Source organism: Phoca vitulina, unplaced genomic scaffold (genome assembly GCF_004348235.1).
Source record: "Phoca vitulina isolate PV1807 unplaced genomic scaffold, GSC_HSeal_1.0 scaffold1, whole genome shotgun sequence".
NCBI classification, from domain to species: Eukaryota; Metazoa; Chordata; class Mammalia; order Carnivora; family Phocidae; genus Phoca; species Phoca vitulina.
The window spans coordinates 15,493,148-15,517,766 of NW_022589704.1; the positions used below are offsets into that span (position 1 = coordinate 15,493,148).

General features: G+C 38.6%; 1 protein-coding gene across 3 annotated transcripts in view; it reads left to right on the forward strand.

The window, feature by feature from the left end:
- Positions 1 to 24,619, forward strand: part of FARSB (phenylalanyl-tRNA synthetase subunit beta) — a 75,733-nt gene that overhangs the window by 29,618 nt on the left and 21,496 nt on the right. For 2 of the 3 annotated variants that reach the window (XM_032401255.1, XM_032401258.1), the window contains 6 exons: positions 745 to 806; positions 1,289 to 1,496; positions 1,991 to 2,071; positions 5,521 to 5,613; positions 9,123 to 9,240; positions 21,013 to 21,168. In XM_032401255.1, the coding sequence (XP_032257146.1) occupies positions 745 to 806; positions 1,289 to 1,496; positions 1,991 to 2,071; positions 5,521 to 5,613; positions 9,123 to 9,240; positions 21,013 to 21,168 (718 nt within the window). The remainder of the gene's footprint in view (positions 1 to 744; positions 807 to 1,288; positions 1,497 to 1,990; positions 2,072 to 5,520; positions 5,614 to 9,122; positions 9,241 to 21,012; positions 21,169 to 24,619) is intronic. The other variant, XM_032401265.1, reaches the window with a different exon arrangement.

A 24,619-nucleotide genomic window follows, 5' to 3' on the forward strand; every position in this document is an offset into this window, starting at 1 on the left:
TGAGTCCAGCCAGAGTTTTAGGTTTATAGCCTTTTTGCCAGTGGTAGTTATACTTTTGAGAGTAATTTAATGATAAATATTCATAGATTATGTCTGCAAAGGCTTTTTAGCAAAAGCCTGGGTTTTATACATGTTTGTTCCTACCTAACATGGTAAAGTTATATACTCTTTGAAGGAGAGGACCAATTTATGAGATGCTCCCAGTTCTACTGTCTTCTTAGAGCAGATTGATGATAGCAGGACTGCCTGGGGGCCTGGTTGCATTCCCCCACCTGGATAAATGATAAGAAAGGAATTTCTTCAAAACACCTGCGCTTAGTATAATGGTGATATTTGATAGTACATGGTGATATTTGTATTATTCTTTCTTGGTCATAAACACCTGCTGGCTTGCGAGGAGACTGAAAATCCTTAGGATTTATAAGCATCTTAGAAATGATGTAATGCACCAGGGTTTTTTACTGCAGAGAATGGTGATTGGCCATCTGAGAGAAAAGTGTTTGGCATTTTCTATCTCTGAGCAGGTCCAGTTGTCTAGCAAGTAGAATGTTCAGTTATGAACCTGTGTAGCAGATTTATTCCTCCGTAAGGTTTGGAACAGTACGTTTATTTTGAGGGTCTCGCTCTAACCATAGTTTTTTTGGGAGGGCAGTGAAACTACCGAACAAGACGAGGTAAAGTTAGAGTCTAACGCTGTAGCTGACAGGCACTCACTCCAGCTTCTCAAACTTTTTCTCTTTAAAGGAACTGGCTTACAGAAAGGAGATAGTGAGAGCTGATCTAATTAACAAAAAAGTTGGAATCAGGTATGCTTTGAAAACATTTTTTTGCTGTTGGAGAGAATTCAAGAATGAAGTACCCAGGGGCGCCTGGGTGGCTCAGTCGTTAAGCGTCTGCTTTCGGCTCAGGTCATGATCCCAGGGTCCTGGGATCAAGCCCTGCATTGGGCTCCCTGCTCGGCAGGAAGCCTGCTTCTCCCTCTCCCACTCCTCCTACTTGTGTTCCCTCTCTCGCTATGTCTCTCTCTGTCAAATAAATAAAATCTTTTAAAAAAAAAAAGAATGAAGTACCCATAAGACTTTAATTTTTCCTGAAAGAATGCTTATGCTTAGAGAGGGTTTTGATATCTTTTCAGAGTAAGTAAGTGATCGTAAATCATCTGTTATGATGTCTGGTGTCTCATGGAACTCAGAAAGGAAGGTGATATTTCAGATAGTAGAATATCTTAAAATATAAGCATGTTTTAAGTACTCCAGTGAAGTTTATGGATTGTACACTCCTGTTTCAGAGAAACTCCAGAAAATATTGCCAAGCTTCTAACGAGGATGTGTTTAAAGTCAGAAGTAATAGGTGATGGGAATCAGATTGAGATCGAAATCCCACCGACCAGAGCTGACATTATCCATGCATGTGATATTGTAGAAGATGCAGCTATTGCCTATGGATATAACAACATTCAGATGACTCTCCCGAAAACCTACACCATAGCTAATCAAGTAAGATTGCACCCTTAAATACTCCTTGTTGTTAGAAACTGATTATTGAATGCCAGGAAGGCATTCGAGAAAAACAGCACATAGGAGTTTAGTAGTATTTGGACATGCTGTGCTATGAGGGGCATTCGCTATGGAGAGGATACAAAACAGATGCCCAGTGGATTAGAGTAAGTTCAAAACCTGTGATGACTAGTACTTGAAGAAAGACAGGTTTTGAGTTTGGAGCCCTTTTGAATCTTGAACTGGGAGATTCATTTTTTCAACCTGGCCTGAAGGCAGAAGAAGTTCAGTGTGGTAGAGGTGAAGTGGGAGGTTTGTTCATCTGTGTAGGAGTATTGGGGTAGTGAGGCCGTGGGGAGGGGGCAGGGAGTGAAGTGGTGGTACTGGCAGTATTAGTAAGGATGGAAGGGGGTTTGCCTTTTCATGACCTGTATAAAACTTTTGTTGTAGGAAATTTTATTGAGGTGGAATAAAGTTAAATATCTTTTTTTCAGTTTCCTCTTAATAAGCTCACAGAACTCCTAAGACATGACATGGCAGCCGCTGGGTTCACGGAAGTGCTTACCTTTGCTCTGGTATGTCTCCTGTGCTTCCTGGGCAGCTGATTGTTGGCACTGAATTTCTGAAGTTCTGTACTCTGATTCCTTACATGGATTTATAAAATCTAGGCTGCTAAGATTTCCAGGTTCTGGAAGAATAACTTTTTTTATTTGAGATTGTATAATTTCTAGTAAAAAAATGTTTCTTTTTTGTCACAGAAAATCATGAAGGACAAAAGTCTTAAATGACAGATAACAATGTATTTTGTACTTTTATGGAAGTGTTGAGGGTTGAATTCAGAACGAATTTCATAACCAAATTGATTAAGTTAGAATTTTTAGTCTTAATTTGGTTATGTCTGTGCCCACTAGATGCCGCCCTAGTTAAGGATTTGTGGACTGTTCCACATTAAACTTCTTTGTCTTTGAACATGTTCACAACATTTGCTTTGAGTTGGAAAGCTGACATAAAAGGCCTGAATCAGGAAATGAATTTTATTACAAAATAGAAGGAAATGCCCTTCCCCCACCAGATTGAAAAGAATAAAACCTCTATGCCGTTTATAGTTTCCTCTTCTCTTGCTGAGCATTTGTGTGGTGCCTACAGTGTGTAGTTCTGGAGTCTTCAAGTAGATATCAGCTTAATGATGGCAAAAACGAAAACCAAACAAAAACAAACGACTTCATTTTCTCCCCCCAACTCAACTCCAGACAGACTTCTCCATCTTATATTTACAGAGAGTGCAGTAGTGGGGGTTACATTACTACCAGTTTGTGGGGAGAGGGTGGTCGGAAAGGAGATGCAGCCCCTCTCCCTTTATTGAGCATTTGTCATTCATAGGATGCTAACCTGGGAAGGGACTTTACAGACTTTCTAGTTCAGCATTGTCACTGTTTTTGATTCAGGAGTCCTTTATTCCGCATTTACAGAACATCTGTTGTATGCCAGGCACTGTAAGAATGAAGAGGCCTGAGGTCAACAGGACAAGTACCTAACGAAGTGTATACAGACAGGAGAACCAGGACCAGAATCCTAGCCTTTTGGCTTTTAGAGCAGTGCTTTTCTGTTGTCTCGGCCTGTGTATGCTCAGTTTGTAGTACAGGTCATTCATATATGCATACACTTACACAGTTGTGAACATTGACGAAATGCAAAAAGTAGCATTGAGAAACGTATTTCATTTTTAAAAATTAAGTGGCGTAGGATTGATCTGAAACGATTCAACCTGTACAGAACCATGTAGAGTAAACCGTTCCCGTTTCCCTTCAGATTTCAACCCTATTTTCCTCCCCAGAATTAACCGAGGTTCAGACTTTGGCCTGTGAATTTCCCTGCCCTTTTATAGAAGTAGTGAGTTTTGATCTTGTAACAGTGTGTAGCCCCATGTGTCTCAGGGGAGCACATACTCTGCCCGACCAGGGCTGCTCTGCAGGGAGAGTTTATCCTGTTGGTCCAGGCCTTTCTGCCTGTGATTCCCGCTCCGCGCAGCGCTCTGAAGTAGGTGTTCCAGTTTTACGTGGCAGTAACTTGTCCCATTCCATACAGCCGGTCGGCTGTGGGCCAGGGATTCCAGCCCAGGCCTGCGACGGAACTGTCCACCAGGAGTGCCAGAAACAGTCTGTTCAGCTGTCCCAAGTCACTTCAACACATTATCACTGGGGGAGGGGAAGGAGTGAGGTGCTAGAGTTTCAAATATGTAATGACAGTTTTCTAATAGGAATTTCAGTGTCAGAGGTATTTATGTGACATAATTAGCAAACCTAAGTATCTCTGTGCCTTATATCTAGTTTTGCATGAGAGAAACAGAGCCTTTTCTAAAACCTAGCCCTTGATTTTCCAAATACAAGTAATTGTTATCTCATCATTATGATTTTTACTATGTCTGCATACTAGTTGTACTAAGGTTAAAGTAGATAGTTTTAAAAGTGAGTTAATTTAAAATATTACAAGAATATTCATAAAAATCATGGGCTTCATTTACTTATATTTTTCTAACACTTTAAACACATTAACATTGAAAAAGATATTTAAAAAAATTTTAGCTACTGCCACTTCAGGTTGCCTTGATTTAAAACTACTTCTAATTTCTGTCCCATATCCTCCATTGTCATGATGAAGTACAAGGCCACTTAGATACCTCCGCTGCCGTGTGTTTGTGGAACAGCCTTTCTTCTACACGTACACACATGCACAGTACTAGTTCTGTTTGACAGTTGATTGCATTATTTAAATTGCATTTCCTAATTAATCACATTATATCTTGTTATAAAAACTTCTCGTGCTGAGGAGAAATTCTGGTTATTTCCAGTGTGCCTGCCACCATTCTCTGCCTCTGCAGACATTGCAGATCAGGGAGCTCTTTTGTGCTCTGCTTGAATGTGGCTTTAGTATCCTTCCCAGGAGAGCATGGCAAGAATCATTAGAGCTGGCATTGACATAAAACCTAAACCTATTTGTGTGTGTGTGTGTGTGTGTGTGTGTGTTACTCTAAGAAATACAGACTAGTCCTTGAAGACCACTTTGTAAAATAGTGTAGTAAGCAACGTCACCTAATGTTGGAAAATCGTTCAGTAACCTGATGGCCCATCAGTTTTCATGTTAAGTTTTAAACTCCTTTGCAACAGTTAGCATTAATATACGTGAAGTTTTAGTATTTATTAATCATCATTGTTAATATTTTTTTGAGCACTTAGTTTGTGGCAGGTACTTTATTTGCATTATCTTGTTAACTCATTTATTAGATGTGGTGCATCTAATAGTTTTATTTCATAACTTCTGTCGGTCATCCTGGTTTTTGAGTATGACAGGTATCTTTCTCTCTTTGGAGGGTGAGTGCTTAGTAGTTTATTGCTCAGAGCTTTATCAAGCACCTATGCACAGAAGTTAAATGATCAAGTAGAAAGAACATTGGGCAGAATTCAGGCCACTTGAATTCTGCTCTTAGTCTTACCATTCTACCACAAGTCAGTATGGATTTAGCAAGGATTATAATGGTAATCAAAGCCATAGGCACACTTAGGGGGGAGAACAAATTTGACAGGAGTCATTAGGAATATTTTTAAGGAAGCGGTAGAACTGTCATTAAAGTAGAGCCTTGGGGGATGGGAGCAGGTAGGGCGGGGAGGGCATTTCGTAAAAGAAAGGAAGAGTGTAAGATTCAGGGAATGGGCAGCTAATTGTAAGAGACTAGACTGGTAAGGTAAATGGGAGACTAGCTTAGGAAGGGCCCAAATATAGTACCACCATCAACATGTGAAAAACTTACTTTGCCTCTGTATCATAGATAGAATTCCTTGTAAGAGAATTGTTAACGTTAAATTGTATCTGCTTGGCCCTGAGTTAGTTGATATATTTATTATTTTTAACTTCTTTATATAGAGAACCTACATTGCTATGAGACCATAAGTTGACTTACAACATTAAATACTTTGTATATTAAGTTTAGTCATTGTTTTTCTTTCTTTATTTTGCATGTACTTCTTAGTGCTCCCAAGAAGATATTGCTGATAAACTTGGTTTGGACATCTCTGCAACAGAGGCAGTCCACATAAGTAATCCTAAAACAGCTGAATTTCAGGTGAGAATTTTAAGTAGGTAAGAATTTAGATAAATACTGAGAGGCAGTACATAAGTTATACTGAAGATGACAAAATCTTAGCACTTTTTAAAAAATCTCTTCTTGGATAAGATTATAGTTGGTTCTGGGACGCCTGGGTGGCTCAGTCGGTTAAGGGTTTGCCTTCGGCTCAGGTCATGATCCAGGGGTCCTGGGATCCGAGTCCAGCATCAGGCTCCCAGTACCTCCACTAAGTCACTCACTCTGAAAGTAGTTGTTACATCACTTCTTGACTATGGTGCCTTCAGTTTTTTCGTGGTGATCCTCTAGTTCAGTGGCAGTTTCACACAGAGTTCAGGAATATTTCAGTGAGAATACTATCTTAGTAAATGTTACCTTCGTTTATTAACGACTTCAGACCATCTCCTCTCTTTCTTACTGGTCAGTTCTCATTCTGTTTTTCTTGCACATGCAATTCTTTATGATTTTCTTCAACCCTGGCTTAGAATCAACCCTGGAATCTTAGAATTGGGAGGAAATGCTTTCAAGAAAATTAATGCTATTATAATATGTGAACTCTGTGACTTGAGATTGTTTCTGTGAATCTTGATTTTCATTGTCTGTAAAACTATGGGAGGGAGTCTTAAATTCTAAAAAGTTTTGAAGTTTAAAAATGTTAAAATTTGGATTTTTTTAAAGTTAGATTTAATCTGTACCACTAATGTGGTAGATTAGGGCTAGACTGCTATTTAAAGAACTAACTGGTAATAATATTCATCAAGTACATAAATTGTTTCTCTCTATTCAGTGTCAGAACTTTGAAGAATCTTATGCCAATTTGGAAGGATTGTGATAAGTTCCACTAGCTTTTCTACCGTTCTTAAAAGATGCCCATGGTGTTCTTTTCAATGAGAGACACTCAAATTCATTTGGGTAGAGGGGTTTTTCAGTAAATCTTACTGGATTTTTATTTGAGTTTATTCTAAATTTTCCTTTTTCTCCCAGTTTCATTTATCAAGCTTGATAGATTTCTTAAGATGTGGTAATGTTCTGTAGGGTTTGCATCCTGTTTTCTCTATTTTATCTAAGTGGAAGGAAAATCAGAAACACATTAAATATCACTGTATATAGCTGTGGTTTAGCACACTTTCAGAATCAGTATTTCTGCATGAAATACATTAGATGAGTCCATCTTTTAGACAGGACAGATTCTATATTTTACTCCTGCTTTACCAGTAGAAATGTCCTACCAACACTAATGTGGCTAACAGGTTTCTGTTTATTTATGGTTAAATGTAAAGTTATTTATGGTCTTGTAACTCAGTTTATTGTTTAATCCCATTCTTTTTCTTGAATAATTCTTAATTTTGGACTATTTTCTAACTGTAGATGTGTTAGAGAATGGATAAAAGAAGAAAAATGTTAGTTAAAACATGTAAGTTTTATAATTATAAACAAAATTACAGAATACTACCACATTTCCCCAGATTAGCAATAGTATTCCTTAATATTTTTAAATGTCCAGTCATTGTTGAAATTTTCTCATTTGTCTCAATTTTTTTAATAGTTTGTATGAACTTCATGTCAAAGTCGATGTGCTTCTTACGTCTCTTTTAATCTACAGATTGCCCCTCTGTCCATCTCTGTCTCTCTTCCTTCGCTTTTTTCATTGAAGAAACTGTGTCCTTTGTTCTATAGAGTTCTCACAGTTAGGATTTTGTTAAATACATTCCAGCGGTCCCCTATATTTCTAGTAAATTGGTAGGTAGATCTAGAAGCTTGATTTGGAGTCAGGTTTAATTTTTTGTATTGCTGTGAATTTTTAAGCAAATAAGGCTGATCTATAAAATGGGGAAGAAAAAAAACCCACTGGGAAAAGCTATTTACAAAGGTAGGTTGTTTATATTCTGGTAAGTTAAGCTTTCTTTTAACATTGTACTTTTATTTCTATGAATGGTTTGGGCACTTCCTCTCCAGTTGTGAAAGAGCGATATTTACAAAAGCACGGAGTTGAAGGCTACTAGCAGCAGGTGGCAGAGTGAACGTGACTGGAAAGGTTTTCTCTTTCCCTCAACACACATTCTACCAGCAAGTCTTCATAGGGGCTTCCTGTTAATGCCCGTAGGATCTTGGAGGGGCTGCCATTTTAGCCAGGATGGTCAGGGCAGGCCTCTGTGGGCCAGAGCAGAGAGCTGAAGAAAGTAAGACAGCCACATGTGAATCCAGAGGAAGAATATATGCAGTAGAGGAAGAGAGGTGGCTCAGAGGCCTGAGCTGGAATGCTGCTGGGGGGTGTCCTGAAACCCAGGAAGCCCGGGGAGCAGCAGGCATGGAGGGTAGAGAGGAGGCCAGGGCCAGATTCAGATAGGACCCCATGCAAGGCATGGAGTTTATTCAAAATTTGGTGGAAACCTGTTGGATTTTTGAGCAGGGGAATTTCATGATCTGATGTAGGCCTTAAATCATCACACTGTGTGGAGAACAGGCCATAGGCAGCAGGAGAGGAAGCAGAGAAACCAGCTTAAGTAGTCTGGGTCAAAGGTAGTGGTGCTGGTATCTGCTGTGAGCCCTGGATCTTAACGATGATGCCCTACCACTGCTCATAAAACTCTTCTGGAAACATGCTGTGTTGAAACCTAACCTATCTCATATAGCTTGGAATGAGAGATTTGAGACAGACATAGGGAAGTTGTTTTTTGTTGTTTGTTTTTATTTTTATTATTTATTTATTTATTTATTTTATTTTCCTAAAGATTTTATTTATTTGACAGAGAGAGACATACAGTGAGAGAGGGAACACAAGCAGGGGGAGTGGGAGAGGGAGAAGCAAGCTCCCCGTTGAGCAGGGAGCCCAACGCGGGGCTCGATCCCACCCTGGGATCATGACCCGAGCCGAAGGCAGACGCTTAATGACTGAGCCACCCAGGCGCCCCTGTTGTTTGTTTTTAGAACTAGGATGTATGTTTGTATTTCTTTGGCCACTAAGCTGAAAACTATAGTCACAGCTTGCCCATAGCAGCTTCATAATTTTTTTAGTGCTTACATATTTGTGTTCTGTTTTCTCATTGTTGTGATATTTTAATTGCATTTACATTTTCCCTAGTCTTGGTTTTTAAGAATTCGATTAGTTCATATTTAATCTATTTAAATACTTGCATTTCTTGTAATCTCCTTCATTTACTTTATAAAATAAAACAGGATATTAAAATTTACATATTTGCAATCTTAGAAGCTAATTTTAATTTTAAAAATAACAGAATAACTAATCCTAGATACAGGCATTGTATTTATATTTGTTTCTCAATTTTTGATCAGATTTTATGATTTTTCACTTTCTAAGTTTGGGATCCAGAATATTTTCAGTTTTTTGTTTTGGAATTGATAATTAAAGATGATTTGGACATTTACACATTGCATTTTCCAGAAGAGTCTTACTACTGTGAAGCTGTTGAGTTCTTTTGGCCTTGTCTTATAACCAAGTCTGCTTGGGTTCTTATTTGGTCAGTGCAATTTCATGTTTTCTCCTGTAGGTGGCACGCACTACCCTTCTTCCTGGCCTCCTAAAGACCATAGCTGCGAATCGGAAGATGCCCCTTCCTCTGAAACTGTTTGAAATCTCTGACATCGTAGTAAAAGATTCTAGCAGAGGTAAGAACGAGTCATCTTTGATTTGTACACTTATAGCATTTTATTTTGAGAATCTCAGCTCTGTATAAAAGTGGACAGTGTGACCACCCCTGTGAATCCAGCACCCACCTTCAGCAGTTGTCAGCACATGGCACTCCCCCGTGTTAGTTTGATGTAATTCTGAGACATCCTACCATCTGACCAGCAAACACTTTGGTATGTATTTCTAAAAGATATATATATATCTAAAAGATAAAAGATACCACTTTCGTTTTTTTAAAAATAACCCAACACTATTTTATCATCAAACATCCAGCTAGTGTTTACATTTTCCTAATTGTTTTATAAATTTAGTTTTTATGATTGATTGATATGAATCCATCCAAGCAATATATTCAGATATTTGGTTGCTCTCTCTTATTTCTTCTAGTAGAAGGCAAATCTTAAAGAACTTAACATTTATGAAGAACCCTGTTAAAACCTCAGCTTGAAAAGTACTGTGGAACATTTTTTTTTTAATCTTGTGATATATGTGCATATCATTTTAAGGTACTTTGATGTCTTGTCATTCTAGTTTAGCATTAGCTATTCATCACTCTTGTATTAGTCATTATAAATGTGTTTGACCAGTTTTTGCCTCGAGAATAGGCTGGACTTGTTAGTATAATAAGTTGCCTGGTCCACCATTTGGAACTCAGAGGTTATTTAATAAACATATATTTAGGTAGTACTTAAACCTGATTGCCAAGGATGTCTGTCTTATTCAAACTTCTGTCTTCAGACTTAGACAACAAGTCTGTTTGGAGCTGCATATGAGGTCACTTCTTGGTAGCAGGGCCATCAAATGACTGAATTCCTGGTGGTATTTCTCTGGTTCTCTGAATTTGACAGTTCCAGTCCTAACGATGTTTATTCAGGAGTTTTACTCCAGACTGCGAAACTCAGAGTGTGTTCTTCTGAATCACTTGACAACAGCAAAGGCCTTTTCCTCAGTTACTCCTGAAGAGGATGATGTGGCATTATTCTGACTATCCAGAGTAGTCAAGAACTATTGACTGTAAATCAACCTGTCTTAGGAAATAGATATTATAGAGGCATGTCCACTTGACTGTATATGGACCTTCCATAGCAAGCTTTGCAGCCAAAGCTGGATTCCATCTGCTCTCCACTGTGCAGCCTTGTGTTCAATTAACAGCATCAGCTTGCATTTGTATGGTACTTTATACTTTTGAAATTTTTAAAAAAATATACCTTTTCTATTGTGATTGTTAATCTATGACTTTGAGGCAGATGGGACCAAAAATATTGTCCCCACTTAATATGTAGGAAAACTAAGACAGAAAAGTAGTAATTTGCCCAAGGCTGCATAAATTTTGGACTTAGAACTAGGGCCAGAATTTGGTCTCTGTGCATATATCCTTAGAGAATAAAAGTTTATTTTAATATCAGTCTATGTAGAATTTTCTTTGGGTGGTCAATCTGTGGTAGGAATCAGAAAACATTTTCAGTGCCAGCTATAAGTAGTTCTGAGGGTTTTTGTGCCTCAAATCCTCCATTGGTACAATTACCTAAGAGTTTGTTACGATTTTAATGTCAGATTTTTGCTGTTAACTTTGACTCCTTTCCTTTCATCTTAGCTCTTTGAATTGTAGGTTTCGATCCTTGGTGATCCAAACATTTACAAGTATAGGATTAGGTTAATTATACTAAGTTTCCTCAAAAGTTTTATATATTTGGGTGTTCCTAAGTTGGGGGCATAAATATTTACAATTTTTAGATCTTCTGTTGAATAGACACCTATACTATGATATGGCACCCTTCTTCATCTCTTGTTTACACTCTGTGGTTTAAAATCTAGTTTGGTGTAAGTAAGTATGGCTACTCCGGCTTGCTTTTGTGATGTGCATTAGCATGTTAAATCGTTCTTCATCCCCTCACTTTGAATCTGCAGGTGTTTTTTTAGGTATAAAATGAGTCTAAGTTTCCTCAAAAGTTTTTTTTTTTTTTTTTTTAAAGATTTTATTTATTTATTTGACAGAGAGAAACACAGCGAGAGAGGGAACACAAGCAGAGGGAGTGGGAGAGGGAGAAGCAGGCTCCCCGCTGAGCAGGGAGCCCGATGCGGGGCTCGATCCCAGGACCCTGAGATCATGACCCGAGCCGAAGGCAGACACTTAACGACTGAGCCACCCAGGCGCCCCTCCTCAAAAGTTTTATAATACTATTTCAGCAGTAGGCCTCCTCCCTAATGGTAAGGACTCCCTACAGGGCTCTGTAGGGCTGGGCATGCTTGCAAGCAAGCAGCTCAGAGTCTGGACAGTGAGGAGCTGTGGGGTTCCCCACAACTGCCACAGGAAATTTTCACTGTAAGCACGGAGCACTTGACTATATTGCAGTCCTTGTTAGGGATATCTTCACTATTTTTTCTTTCATGTGTCTTTTGAAAAGGCCCAGACATAGACTCCACTCTGCCCCAAGGCCCATACTTGGAGATAGCCTCGCCTGTTGAGAGCAAGCTCTTGTGCAGTACTAGGCTGTAGACCATCATTTAATAAGTCACCCTGGTGATAACCCCAGAAAGCCAGTCCTATACTTTTTAATTCAGATTTGGATTTCTGCTGCACTTTGTTTCATCAGAAAGAATAGTTTTCATCTCTGTAGCAGACCTCTCTTATTTGGGTGTTTAGTTGTGATTATTTTGCTGTTTTCCCTATGGGAACATTTTTATCTGACCCTACTTACCTGTTGTCTTGCACTTATGGTTTATTTTCTTCCAAATTTTCTGTCCCATCAGTGGGATTTGAGGAATGAGAAGAGGTGAGTGTGCTCAATAAGTTTACCATCTTGAAAATCTAAGTTTGCTTCGGAGTGGGTTTTCTCTTTAGTTAGGCCTGGATTTTATGTCCTAACAAGTAGCTTTTCTGATGGATTATTCTACATATGTTCAAGCGGACTCCCTACCTGGCGTTTGGTGTACGTAGAGGGTTCTATAGGAAAGGCAGTGTAGCGCCGTGGATTCAGGACTGTAGAGCCAGAGTAGTTTTGAGTCATGGTTCTGCCACTTATGAGCTGCTGAACTTTGGACAATTTATGTAATCTCTCTGTGCCTGTTTTCTCATCTGTTGCAATGGGGATGACCATAGCACTTACTAGATTTTTGGTAAGGATTAAATGAAATTGCATTTTGAAAAGTTCGAGCCACGTAATCACTGTTTGGTGTCTGCTCTTAGCGTTAGAGTATTAGTAGTCCCTAAGGCCAGATGTGTAACATCCCGGTCTATGGTAATATTCTGTGAGAATGACTTGGAAACTTTTGGCTATTAAAGGGTTAATGTCACCTTGCTGACACTAAAGATGAGGCACTTGGGGCTCATTTTTATCCTAACTTGATTTAATTGGCTTTTCTTTTCTTGTGCACTGTCTTTTTTAGGGTATGAAAACCAAAAAGTACTGATGGGGAAATATACTTAAAAACAGGAATGTGGTTTTTGTTGTTGTTGTTTTATTTTGTTTTTCAGGAATGTTGTGTTTTCAGTAATTCATCACCCACTTTTCTTCAATGAATTGAGCACAAATGTTTTTACTGCCTTTTAAGCCAGTAAGCATTTTCCTATTGGATTTATATTAGCCATTTCCTCCTAAATATTCAAACTGTTTTTGAAAAAGAAAAATCTAGACCATTAAAAGTGAAATGGTAGAGGAGTTTTCCAGTAATGTGTAACATCCTAGATTTTCATTAGTGGGGGCCATACCCAAAGTACTGGTTCAGAAGGGGCAGAGATATGTGCAAGAGTGAGCAAGACAGTCTCATTCATTGCACTGGTAGAAAAGTCTTTTTGAGTTCCTTTCCTTTGCTAGCGTCTGCTTGTAATATGAGAGAGACAGTTTCCAGTCTTGAGGGAGACTGACTGGTGAGCAGATTTTTATAGGTAATACTCCAAGGGAGCGCACAAGGGGCCCTGATAGCACAGAGAAGGAGTGACAATTGCCACTGATTTGTTTTCTAACATTAAGGAACACCCCGACTCGGCCTCCTGTCAGTTTTGTGTAGGCAAGCGTATCTTCCACAATGGAAATGAAAAAGGAATCTCTGCTGGATTTCAGTATGCCTCCCACAAATTTTGTTTGACTTACATTCCTGTAAGAGTAAATGAAAGCCTACTAGCCCCTGTTTTTATGCTTGACCTCATTGGACAGTTTCTTATGCTCTTGTGGACCTTTTGACTGGCTGTCCATGTTGTGAGACCGTCAGGCCCACTGCCTGCTTAGTGACTAAGTCAGGCACACTTCTCAGATAGTAAGACTTCCACTCGGAGTCCAGCACATTCCGGTTCTTTAAGGCTGAGCCAATCACTGCATTTATTGAGCTGTAAGATCCAAAGTTGCTGCCGCATTGTTAAAAATTAGTCATGAGTCCAGCATCTAAGCTGATTTGTCCCTTTTGGGCAGAGTGGCATGTGTCTTTGGAACGAGAAGTTAAATGCAGACTCTGCTGTGGGGTACATTTTCAGCTTTATGGCGGAAGTCAGTAGAAGCGGCCCTGGAGCTATCAAATCAGGCTGCTGTGTGAGTTCTTGATTGGTTTCAGTTGTTCCTACTTTCGTTCAATGTCAAGAATAACTAAATTGTAAACAAAATAGTAAATTACTGTAGAGGAGCAAAGGACCTACTTGTAAATTGCTAATCTTTGTGCCCAGAAAAGCAACTATATTTTGCAAAGTCCAACATTCGGGCTTTTTATTAAAAGCACATTGAATTCTGCCATCACAGTTTATTCCATGATGGTCCCTGAGGCTGCCAGCATGCCTAGAAGCTCACTGAGATGGCAGGAGAAAACACATCACCGGGTTGAGTCTTAAAAGTTTAAAAGGAACCATAGCTTAAGAAAGATGACTTACTTTGGCTTTGTAAAGGGTACTTAGATTTAGCATGATGCAGTCATCCAGTTGTCAGTTTGACATATATCTGTAGAGAATCTTGGAAAATCAAATCATCATGCACTTTAGTTTGAACTAGGCACTTAGAGACTCTTGGGTTTTAATACTATAGTAGATGGAGTAGGTTACAGGTCCTTGACCACTTGGAGGGCTCCAGCTACCTCACTTGCCGTAGCTCACTTCAAGCCTTCACTTCTTGCTCAGACCATTCCTACTTTCTCCAGAGCATTGCTACAGTCCTGGTACAAGCTGCATTTTCTCTGCCCCCCATCCCCAAATAGTTCTACTAGTTTCTCAAATTTCACATATTTCCTGAAGTTTTTCTTTTTTTAAAGATTTATTTATTTGAGAGAGAGAGAGAGGGCCCACAAATATGAGCAAGGGGAAGGGCAGAAGGAGAAGGAGAGAATATCTAGCAGACTCCCCGCTAAGCACAGAGCCCAGCGTGGGGCTGATCCCACAAGCCTGAGATCATGACCTGAGCCTAAATCAAGAGTCAGATGCTTAACCGACTGAGTCACCCAGGCTCCCCTTCCTGTAGCTTTTCTAAATCAGAAGGATCTACTTTTTACCCTGACTTATTTAAATGTGGAAATTCAGAACCTCTTTTAATGTTAATCACAATATGTAAGATTCTTGTTCCTTTTTCCTCCTTGGGCAGCCACCATAGCTGTGTAGAACATAAATAAGTCACTGCTCTATGATTTGGTTTGTTCTTCCAATTTGCTCTCTGTACCATTCATGGATCTGTCTTGTTTTGTAAACTACTGAATTTGGGGGCCAGATCTTTATAGTTTTTTCTATAATTCTTTGCTTGATAAAGAACTCAGTAATAGTGTTTTCATTATGAGCTTGTGAAATACTTAAGCTCTGAGAAATTGTCCATTAATTCTGTAGCCATCAAATAATGGAAGATTATCTAGCATCTACATGTGGAATGCAGTTTTCTGAAGAGAGCTTATGTCATCAGTCTGGATTAATTTAATTTTACTACTTCATATTTTTGGCATGTAGAATTTCCAATTAATAATTCAAAAAATATGGGTGTAAGGAACATTGACATTAACAATATTTGAAGTAGCATCATCCTCCTATATAATGGCATCTTAACTGTAAATAACATCATTTTTAATATGGAAAGTTATTTTAGTACATTTGGTTTCACACAGTTAAAATCTGCAAACGTGAGTGTAATATGCTCTGTCATGCATTGCATACCGTATTTTTTTAATAGATAAAAATCTATTCCAGGTTTATGTTAACTAAAAGCCAACCCATAAGGTTATAACTTTTTCCTTCATGCATTGAGAAGGTCATAGATTTTTTTTTTTCCCCCTCACATTAATTTCTTGGCTTTCAGCATTACCTTAAAAAAAAAAATCTGTACTTTGGTGTTACAGTACAGAAATTTTAAGGAAAATTTTTCTTAAGTTTTATATTCATAAAATTTATTTGTACTACCTTTAAAACTTTATAGATATATATTAAGAGCAGTTCTGTTCTTTTCACATGAAAAAAATCAGGTATCCAATTTCTCCCTAATCCTACTCTTGCAGTTAGTTGCCAGATATTTTCTATGCATATGCAACCATATGTTTTACATTTCTCTGTATAGCCGTAGATACAGAAAAATACTTTCTAATGTTGGGGTGTCTGGGTGGCTCAGTTGGTTAAGCATCTGCCTTCGGCTCAGGTCATGATCCCAGGATCCTGGGATCGAGCCCTGTGTCGGGCTCCCTGCTCAGTGAGGAGTCTGCTTCTACCTCGCCTTCTGCCCCTCCCCCCCACTTCTGTACTTGCTCTCTCTAATAAATAAAATCTTTACAAAAAATACTTTCTAGTGTTTACACAAATGGGATTATGCTTTAGCTGTCCTATGCTTTATCTTTTCCCTGTGAACACATTCTGTCCATCTCATTCTTTTTAATGGCTGTATAATATTCCATCGTATGGCTGCATTATAATTCAGACTATTATGATGAATATTTAGATTGCTACCAGGTTTTTGCTACTATGTCTGTTGTAATGAATATCCTTGTACACTTATACTAATTTGTATTTGTAGAAATAGAATTGGTCAGTCCATAGGTAAGCATATTAAATGCTTGCTGTCTTAAATTCTCTTCCAAAAAGGATTTTTTTTTTTTCTTAAAGATTTTATTTATTTATTTGAGAGAGAGAGAATGAGAGACAGAGAGCATGAGAGGGAGGAGGGTCAGAGGGAGAAGCAGACTCCCTGCCGAGCAGGGAGCCCGATGCGGGACTCCATCCAGGGACTCCAGGATCATGACCTGAGCCGAAGGCAGTCGCTTAACCAACTGAGCCACCCAGGTGCCCAAGGATTTTTTTTTTTTTTTTTTAACAAACCTGCAGCCCTACCACCAGTGTGTAAAGGTTCCTGTTTCACACATTAGATAGTTTTTAAGGTATAGGTCTTCACAGGATTCTTGTAGCTTTTGTGAATCATTTAATATTACATTGAAATTCTTCAGGAGATACTTAAAATTTGCCACATTAGCTGTATAGTCTCTTGGGTACTAATATTAAAGAAATGTATTGGATGGAATGGATTAAAAATTAGGGTGATTCATTTTATTTTCTCAGTCTTGGCCAGACTCCTCATCTCATGCTCCGTATCAGCCACTGATTACTTTGGAAGCCTTTTTGGTTTTTCAGTAGGCGTTCTCCTAGCATCTATATTTGGGCCTTCAGGTGAATATGAAAATAGAGATGGAGTCATTTTCTCGAAGACTCTGCCCTCTTCCAGGCGGTCCATATATAATAACATAACCTAATACCGTAATTTGCTTCTTATCGTTGGTACTTTGGTGAAAGAGGCCCTACACCAAGCAAGAGCCTGTTTGAAAAATTTGAGCTGTAGGCAGTAGTTTTACTTTACTGAGGGACATCATGTACCATTCTTTTTTTCCCTCCTCTTTAAAAAAAAATCATTTTGCATTTTCTTTCAGCTTATGGAATTGTAGCCACCCACCCCCCCCCCTTGGGTGGTTTAGATCAGCCTCTCCGGGCAGTACTTTGAAGTCTGCGAAATACATTGGTAATTTAGGCTGACATACTTGGCAGGCCCATTTAAAAAGCAGAATTGTTTGATGGCATGACACAAGAGGTCTGTTAACTGAGTTATAAAGAACTAAGGCATTTCCAACAAACCCTTGTTTTTGGCATGAAATTTAAATAGTTCTTACTTTGTGGCATGCAGTGAGTGAACTTCCTGTGATGTAATATGGTCCCTCAGTGCAAAATATGAGGAAATGAGAATTTTACTATATCTAGCAGTTTCTCCAAGGACGAATGGGTGGAACTGCATATGTGGTTATTTCCTCCTTTAATTCAGTTCGGCTACAGCAAAGGGAATATCTTAGTGAGATGGGAGGAAGCAAGTCTAGAGGGAGTGGTAACGCTTGGGAAATGTGGAAAAAAATGGCCAGTCAGTGATGGGAGTTGGAGGGGCTGCCTAAATAGCTTAATTCTTACAGTGGGTTTAGTACAAGGCCCTACAAATCTGCGGCTTTTCTTAAAAATATTGCGGAATCGTATCCAGGAATACATAGCTCATTTGTGTATGTGTGTTATGCAAACATCCTGAAACCTTTCTTGAATAGAGTATAATTTAAGTCCTGTATTTTTTATTGTAAGTTCATCATTCTAATTATCAGAATCACTCAACTTTTCTAAGTCTTTAAACCAGATGTTGCTCCTCTTATCAGAAAGGTAAGTTTTATGTAGTTTGGAGATCAGGAAAGAAGTATTCCAAGGCACAAAGGTTACCAAAATAAAGCTTCCAGTTTATGTTGCTAAGCTGTCTGAATGTTGGCATTACTGTTGGTCTCTTCTCTCCCAGCAAAAATGGAACAACAAAGTAGTTTGAATACATGTTTGTATGTTAAAGTGGAAGCATGTGACCCCAACAAATGGGTACCATATGGCAAAGATACCCAGGAGCAAGTCAGTAATATGAAAGGGATAATTTAGTTCTGTTTCATTTCATTTTTTCCCTTCAGGGAGTGTGCGTGTATACGCGAGCATGTGTGTGTGTTCCTACGGAGAAATCAAGCCCCTCATTTGAGTTTATGCATGTGGTTGGTTTAGTGAGGTTTTATGCCTGCCTGGTTTTAATATTAATCTTTATTCTTACACCTTCCATTAGAGCATTTAGACACCAGATTTCCTTATTCTTGCAAGTGGAAACGAGAGAGAGAGTGACAGTGGTACAGAACTCCCTTTCCTACATCAGCGGGCTCTTGTGCTGACTTAGAATGTGGCCCACTGGCTGGGCCTGGTCTTGTGTAATAGTTTTATGTGTGTGTTTACCTCCCTCTCCAGGCTTTGTTCATTTATTCAGAAATTAATTGTTGAGGGCTTAGTCTGTGCAGGCCCGGAGCTGGCTTTGACCGTATCCCTCCAGGAATACCTAGAGCCAAGGGCCTTGAATGTAGAAGGCACTAAGAAATGTTACAAGGCTTATTTCTCTACATGCGTTCAGTCAGAAGTTTCATTCCGAACACACTTTCCATGAATTACAATATTGTTGAATGCTAGAAACTTTAGTTTAAGGACTTCAAAAATAAAACACTTGAGAATACTAAAATATGTGTCCTATCAAAACCATTTCAAGAATGTACATCTTTGGGGGCGCCTGGGTGGCTCAGCCGTTAAGCGTCTGCCTTCGGCTCAGGTCATGATCCCGGGGTCCTGGGATCGAGCCCCGCATCGGGCTCCCTGCTCGGCGGGAAGCCTGCTTCTCCCTCTCCCACTACCCCTGCTTGTGTTCCCTCGCTCACTGTGTCTTCCTCTGTCAAATAAATAAAATCTTTAAAAAAAAAAAAAAAAAAAAAGAATGTACATCTTTGACTATATTAAGTAGGTGTATATCTATCCATAAGTTTGCTCTTATATTATTTGTTTTCATCTAAGTCCTTCAGGGATTTTCTCCTCTAAATCCTTTAGAGAGGGGCACCTGGGTGGCTCGGATGGTTGAGCGTCTGCCTTCGGCTCAGGTCATGATCCCAGGGTCCCTGGGATCGAGCCCCACATCGGGCTCCTGGCTCAGCGGGGAGCCTGCTTCTCCCTCTCCCCCTGCTCATGCTCTCTCTCTCTCTCTCTCTATCTCTGTGTCTCAAATGAATAAATAAAATCTTAAAAAAAAAAAATCCTTTAGAGACTTAGGGATTTCCAGTGTTTAGTAAAAGAACATGTGTTCTAGAGCCAGATGATACTGGTCCATTTCTGCTTTTATAACTTATTAGCTATGTAATTAATTACAGTTAGCTCTAGCTAGTTGGCCTGACCCTGGGCAAAATCTTTCTGAGCCTTTGTTTCTCCATCTTACTTTTCCTATCCTATTTTATAGGGATGATAAAACTCACTTTACATGATTGTCTTGAAAATTAAGTAAGATTATAGATAGAATGATAGGTGCTAATTACCTAGCACATAGTAGATAATCAGTTGTTAGTTTCACTTTTTGCCCCATTTATGTGCTCCCTTTTATATTACTTTAGTAGTATGGTGTCTTAAAATACCCGTGTTTTATTTGGATATCTGGAAGGTAAAAGACATTTTATATTTTGTCAATGGAAATGGCTATGGGAATAAATCTGTGGGAGAACTTTTGCTCAGCACATGCTAATATAAAGTAGATTATTTTCAGTTCCCCCCAGATACTATTTTGTAATTCTTTCTGTAATTTGAACAGCAAAATGAAGTCCATATTCATTCAGTGTTTGTGTCAGAGCAGTCGTCTCCTTCGGAATTAAAGGGCCACAAGTGTATATATCTGTTAAGATTAAATGCTCACTGTTGAGTTTGAGTTTACCTTTATACGCTATACACTTTTTTTTGAAAAGGAGTTTTAATAAAGTTTCAGATCTTTGTAACCATAACTACAAGATACAAAACAGCTCTGTCACGACCAAAACCCTCCTGTCACATTTTTCCCCCACATCTAACCCCAGGCAACCACCGTCTGTTCTCAGTTGCTATTGTTTTGCCTTTTCCAGAATGTCCAAAAAATGCACTTATATGTAGTCTTTTGAGACTGGCTTCTTTCATTCAGTAGAATGCCCTTGAGATTCATTCAAGATGTCAAGTCTGTTAATAGTTTGTTCCTTTTTGTTGCTGAGTAGTATTCATTCCACTGTGTGGATGAACCACAGTTTGTTTATCCAGTCACCAGCAGGGTTCTTTTGGATTGCTGCATGTCTGTCTTAAAATAGTACATTTTGTAAGTTCTGATTTTCAAAGTAGAATAACACATAATAAAGAACAATTGGAAAATAGATGAGACTTGGAAAAAAATGATCTCTGCTCAAATATAACCTCTGTTGACATTTAGGTATATTTCTCTTCAGTCTTTTTCCTGTTTGTAGAGGTTTTTTTTGTTTTTTGGGGTTTTTTTAGCTTATTTTTACATTGGTGTGATTCTTATCTTCCTATTGTAATTGTATTGTAATTGTGAGGAGTATCTGTGTATATGGTTTAAGAAGATTGTAAAGCAAATACTACTGCGGCCATCCAAACTAAAGAATATTGCCAGTATCTTAAACTTCTTGTAAGGCTCTTCCCCATCATATCACTTCTCTTAGAGTAATCACTGTCCTAACTTTTGTGATAGTTATTCCCTTCTTCACTTCATGGTTTCCCAACCTGTGTGTGTTCTTTAAACGATATAATTTAATTTTGACTTTTTTTGAACTTAATGGTCTCTCTCTCTCTCTTTTTTTCCAATAAGTATTTGCTCTAGCTCTTAAGTTTCATAAAGATGCTTTTTAGGCCCATAGTACTTTCTTAAGTAATGGTCACCATGGCCTTGTGGCCAATTCTTTTATTTTTTCAGATGTAGGTGCAAGAAACTACAGGCATCTCTGTGCTGTTTATTACAACAAGAATCCTGGGTTCGAGATAATCCATGGGTTACTGGACAGAATCATGCAGTTGCTTAATGTGCCTCCTGGTGAAAAGAAGGGCGGATATGTGATCAAAGCATCAGAAGGTAAGACTGATCGGCCGAATCCAGAGTTAGTGATAATGTCATGAAGAGTCCAGGCCCTATTTTTGATAGTTTTTTCGGTTTGATTGGGGTGGGGAGGTGGGAAATAGAACTTCATTTCATTTAATTGTTAGTATTTTCCAGAAAACATTCCTTTTCCCTGCAGCATCTTAGGAAAATGCTTGTAGAGTCTTCTAGTTTTGCACAAAATACTTCTGTTTCAGCTGAGTGTGGTAGCCCCTAGTTATTGGCACCATCAAGCCCCTAGCCCCATGGTGAGACTTCTGAACTCAGGGGTCCAAACTGGAAGCTGGGAGAACCTAACCTGATGATGTGCATTCAGAAGCTGCCCGTCTGAAGCCTTTACGGCAAAAGAAAAACCTGACAAGTTATCATGAGAGACTTCACATGTTAATCAAGTCCTAAGATTGACTGAGGAAGAGTGAGATTCCTCCTGTATGAAAGCCCAAGGGCAGTAAAATGCGTTGGGGAGTTTCAGTTAGGCTAACCAGACGGAGTCTATATACTACTGACGCGCCTGGGTTCTCCTGATGGGAGGCATTCTGGAGTTTCTGCTTTTAGTATCCCTGTAGTTTGAATCTGAGTTTGTTTTATTAGACTAGAGATCGAGAGGAACTTGAAAGAAATATTTGACCACTTGTTCCTACTGTTTACCTGACAATTTTTTATCATTATTTGGCCTCTTAAATTTCTAACAGAACATTCATTTTTTTTAAAAAGTGTTATTTGGCAGTTACGTATAGTGGAAGGAGGCAAGGCAGGCCACATGAGCAAAGACAAATAGGACGGCATATGTGGCCTAGTGCAGTTTGGTTTGACTGTATGGTGAGGAGGAGGCTTAGGACTATATTTAGCATCCTGGATGCTAGAATAAGGGATTTTAGCTAATAGAAAAATACGGAAGCGTTTTTTTTTTTTAAAGCAAGTAAGTGAAATAACTTAGATCTGTGAGTCCAAGGGATTAATCTGGCAGCAGTATGGAGGTTGGGTAGCATAGAGAGTAGAGGTAAAGAGGATGGTTGGAAGGTATTGGGGTGTGTATACTGTGATAGAGTATACACTAAACTATAGTAGTGAGGATGTGGACTTGAAACTTGAACTTCAGTGTTGGGCGTAGCTATTCCAAGAAGACTGATTTAAGAAACTTCTGAAAGGTAGGAGCTACAGCACTTAGCATTTGGAAAATTTCATGGTATGTGCCGCTTGGAACTTTTATAATAACAGCTAGTATGTGTTGATCTTTTTAAAAGTCAGATTTTTATAATTCTAAACCTATGGCAGTATTTAAATCCTTTATTATTTTGGTGCTAAAATATGTAGTGCTTCGTACTTAATTTCCCTGATATGTAGGTATCTGTTTTGGTTTGGAGTTTTTTTTTTTTTAATTAGAAAATGCATTCATAAATTGTAACCTCATGTGGTTGTAAATCTTTATGTTCAGTGTTTTAGACCAAGTTGTTACTATAGTTTTGATTTAGTATGAGGACAGAGTCAATATTCTGTTTCCTTTTGAATTTATTTAGGCTTTCATAGTAAAATATTCTAATGTTTTAAAGTTTTGACGCCTATGAAATATCCTAGATTTATGAATTTGAAAAGCTTTGATACAACCTCTTTATGTATATGGGTGGCCTGGACCAGTACATATTTCAGTATATCTAAACTGGCTATTTTGGGAAAATAAAACAGGGTATTTACTTCTAGTGTCCCTATCACCAGCATGAGCCACATCTTTTTTTTTTTTTTTAAAGTGCTTTCTATAAGAGCCATCAAGCCACAGAGAATTACTGTCATTCTAAATAATAGTTCCTCATTTCTCGTAGGCATTTCTAAGTCTATTTTGATTAATGACAAACATGGTCTTCTTTTATGGTTAAAGAAATCGACACTTAAAGTAAGTGGTTTGTCAAAGTAAGTCAGTAGGAAAGCTGGTATTCATCTAAAATTTCACATATCTATTATATAGATCATATAGATATACATAGATATCTCCTAAGTAAATATGTGTAAACACAGGAATTTGGTAGTTGGAGCGTGTTTAGCTACATCATTTCTACCGATTTACTGTTACTTTGCGTATAGCTTTTTCTGCAAAGAGAAGGTCTTGAGAGTATCAGAAAGAACAGAAGCAGATTAAGAGCTGCCATTTCCTACCATTCTTGATCACTGAGCTGTCTTCTGTTACTCTGGCATATGGTTTACTTTTTAATAATTAAAAATCCCTGGTGGCTTTGCATTTATAATTGAGCTAAGTCTGTTCACCAGAGATTCCTGCTAATGTCAGTTCATTGGCAGTTATACCTAATTTCTTCTGTCTTTTCTAATGAACACCACCGACTTCCTTTTGTGCTGTGCTGTTTGGTGGTAGTGATGAGTGGAACAGAATTTGATTCCCCTTTGAGAAATGTGGCCCTGTCCATTGTGAGAGAAATCTGGAAGCTCATTTGATCGATCATTGCATCGATCCCAAGGCGTTCTATTGACATTGGATGTAACCTTGTTTAAATGAAGGCAGCAGCTCTCTGCAGCCTTGAGGAGTCTGTGCTGGAGCACTCTTGGCTCACGATTGCGGCCAGACTTAGAAGCCACAGTCGCTTAGTCTTAGAGTTTTCACTCGCTGAGCACCTTTGCATTTAACGTAGCGTGAGATAGAACGTGGAGTTGATGATAGAATAAGGGCAGTTAAGTGGGAGGGAGGAAAAAAACCTTTAATGTTTTAGCAGACTGTAGAGCCTTTGAGGGTTTCAGAAGGGTTCAGCTCAGTGTTTTAATGGCATTTGGTCAGATTATTGCAGCATATATATGCCTTCCCCCCTCCCCCAAGCTTCTTCCCTTTTGTGGTTTGTTGCAAACTAAATTATGTATGTCAGAATGCATTTATCCTTTTCAGAAACCACTTTTGGGCAAGAAAAAAATCTCAACGTTTTTGTTTAGGACAGTTATGTGGTTGCTGGGCATATCAGTGGCAAAAATAATTCCTTGTAGGAGGTGGAAGGCTTTGTGTGCAGTTGGCTGCATTGACTTTAGTTTGTAATTTTTCCCCTTTTAAATTTTTTTACCGAGTTCAGTTTTGTTTTATTTACAATTCTCCAGAAAACTTCAGTTTAACTTGAGACAAGGTCCCTGAGAGACAGGTGTTACACCTTTTAGTTTTGACCATTCTAGTTTTCATGCTGCTCAGAATTCATCTTGTGAAATGAACAATAACCATGTAAGTAATACGCACATTTTATCCTGCACCATATGTACCCCTAGTGGTTATTTAGATACCTTCTGTTATAGCAACACCTAATGATCATTGACTTGACCTGTAGGTCATGACCTTTTCCTCTTTTAGGACACCTGTGAAGGATTTCAGATGCTAAAAAAATACGGGTGAAACTGTGAGGGTTTTCCTAGTCTTCACACTGGTTTTTAGTGTAACTTGAGCTTG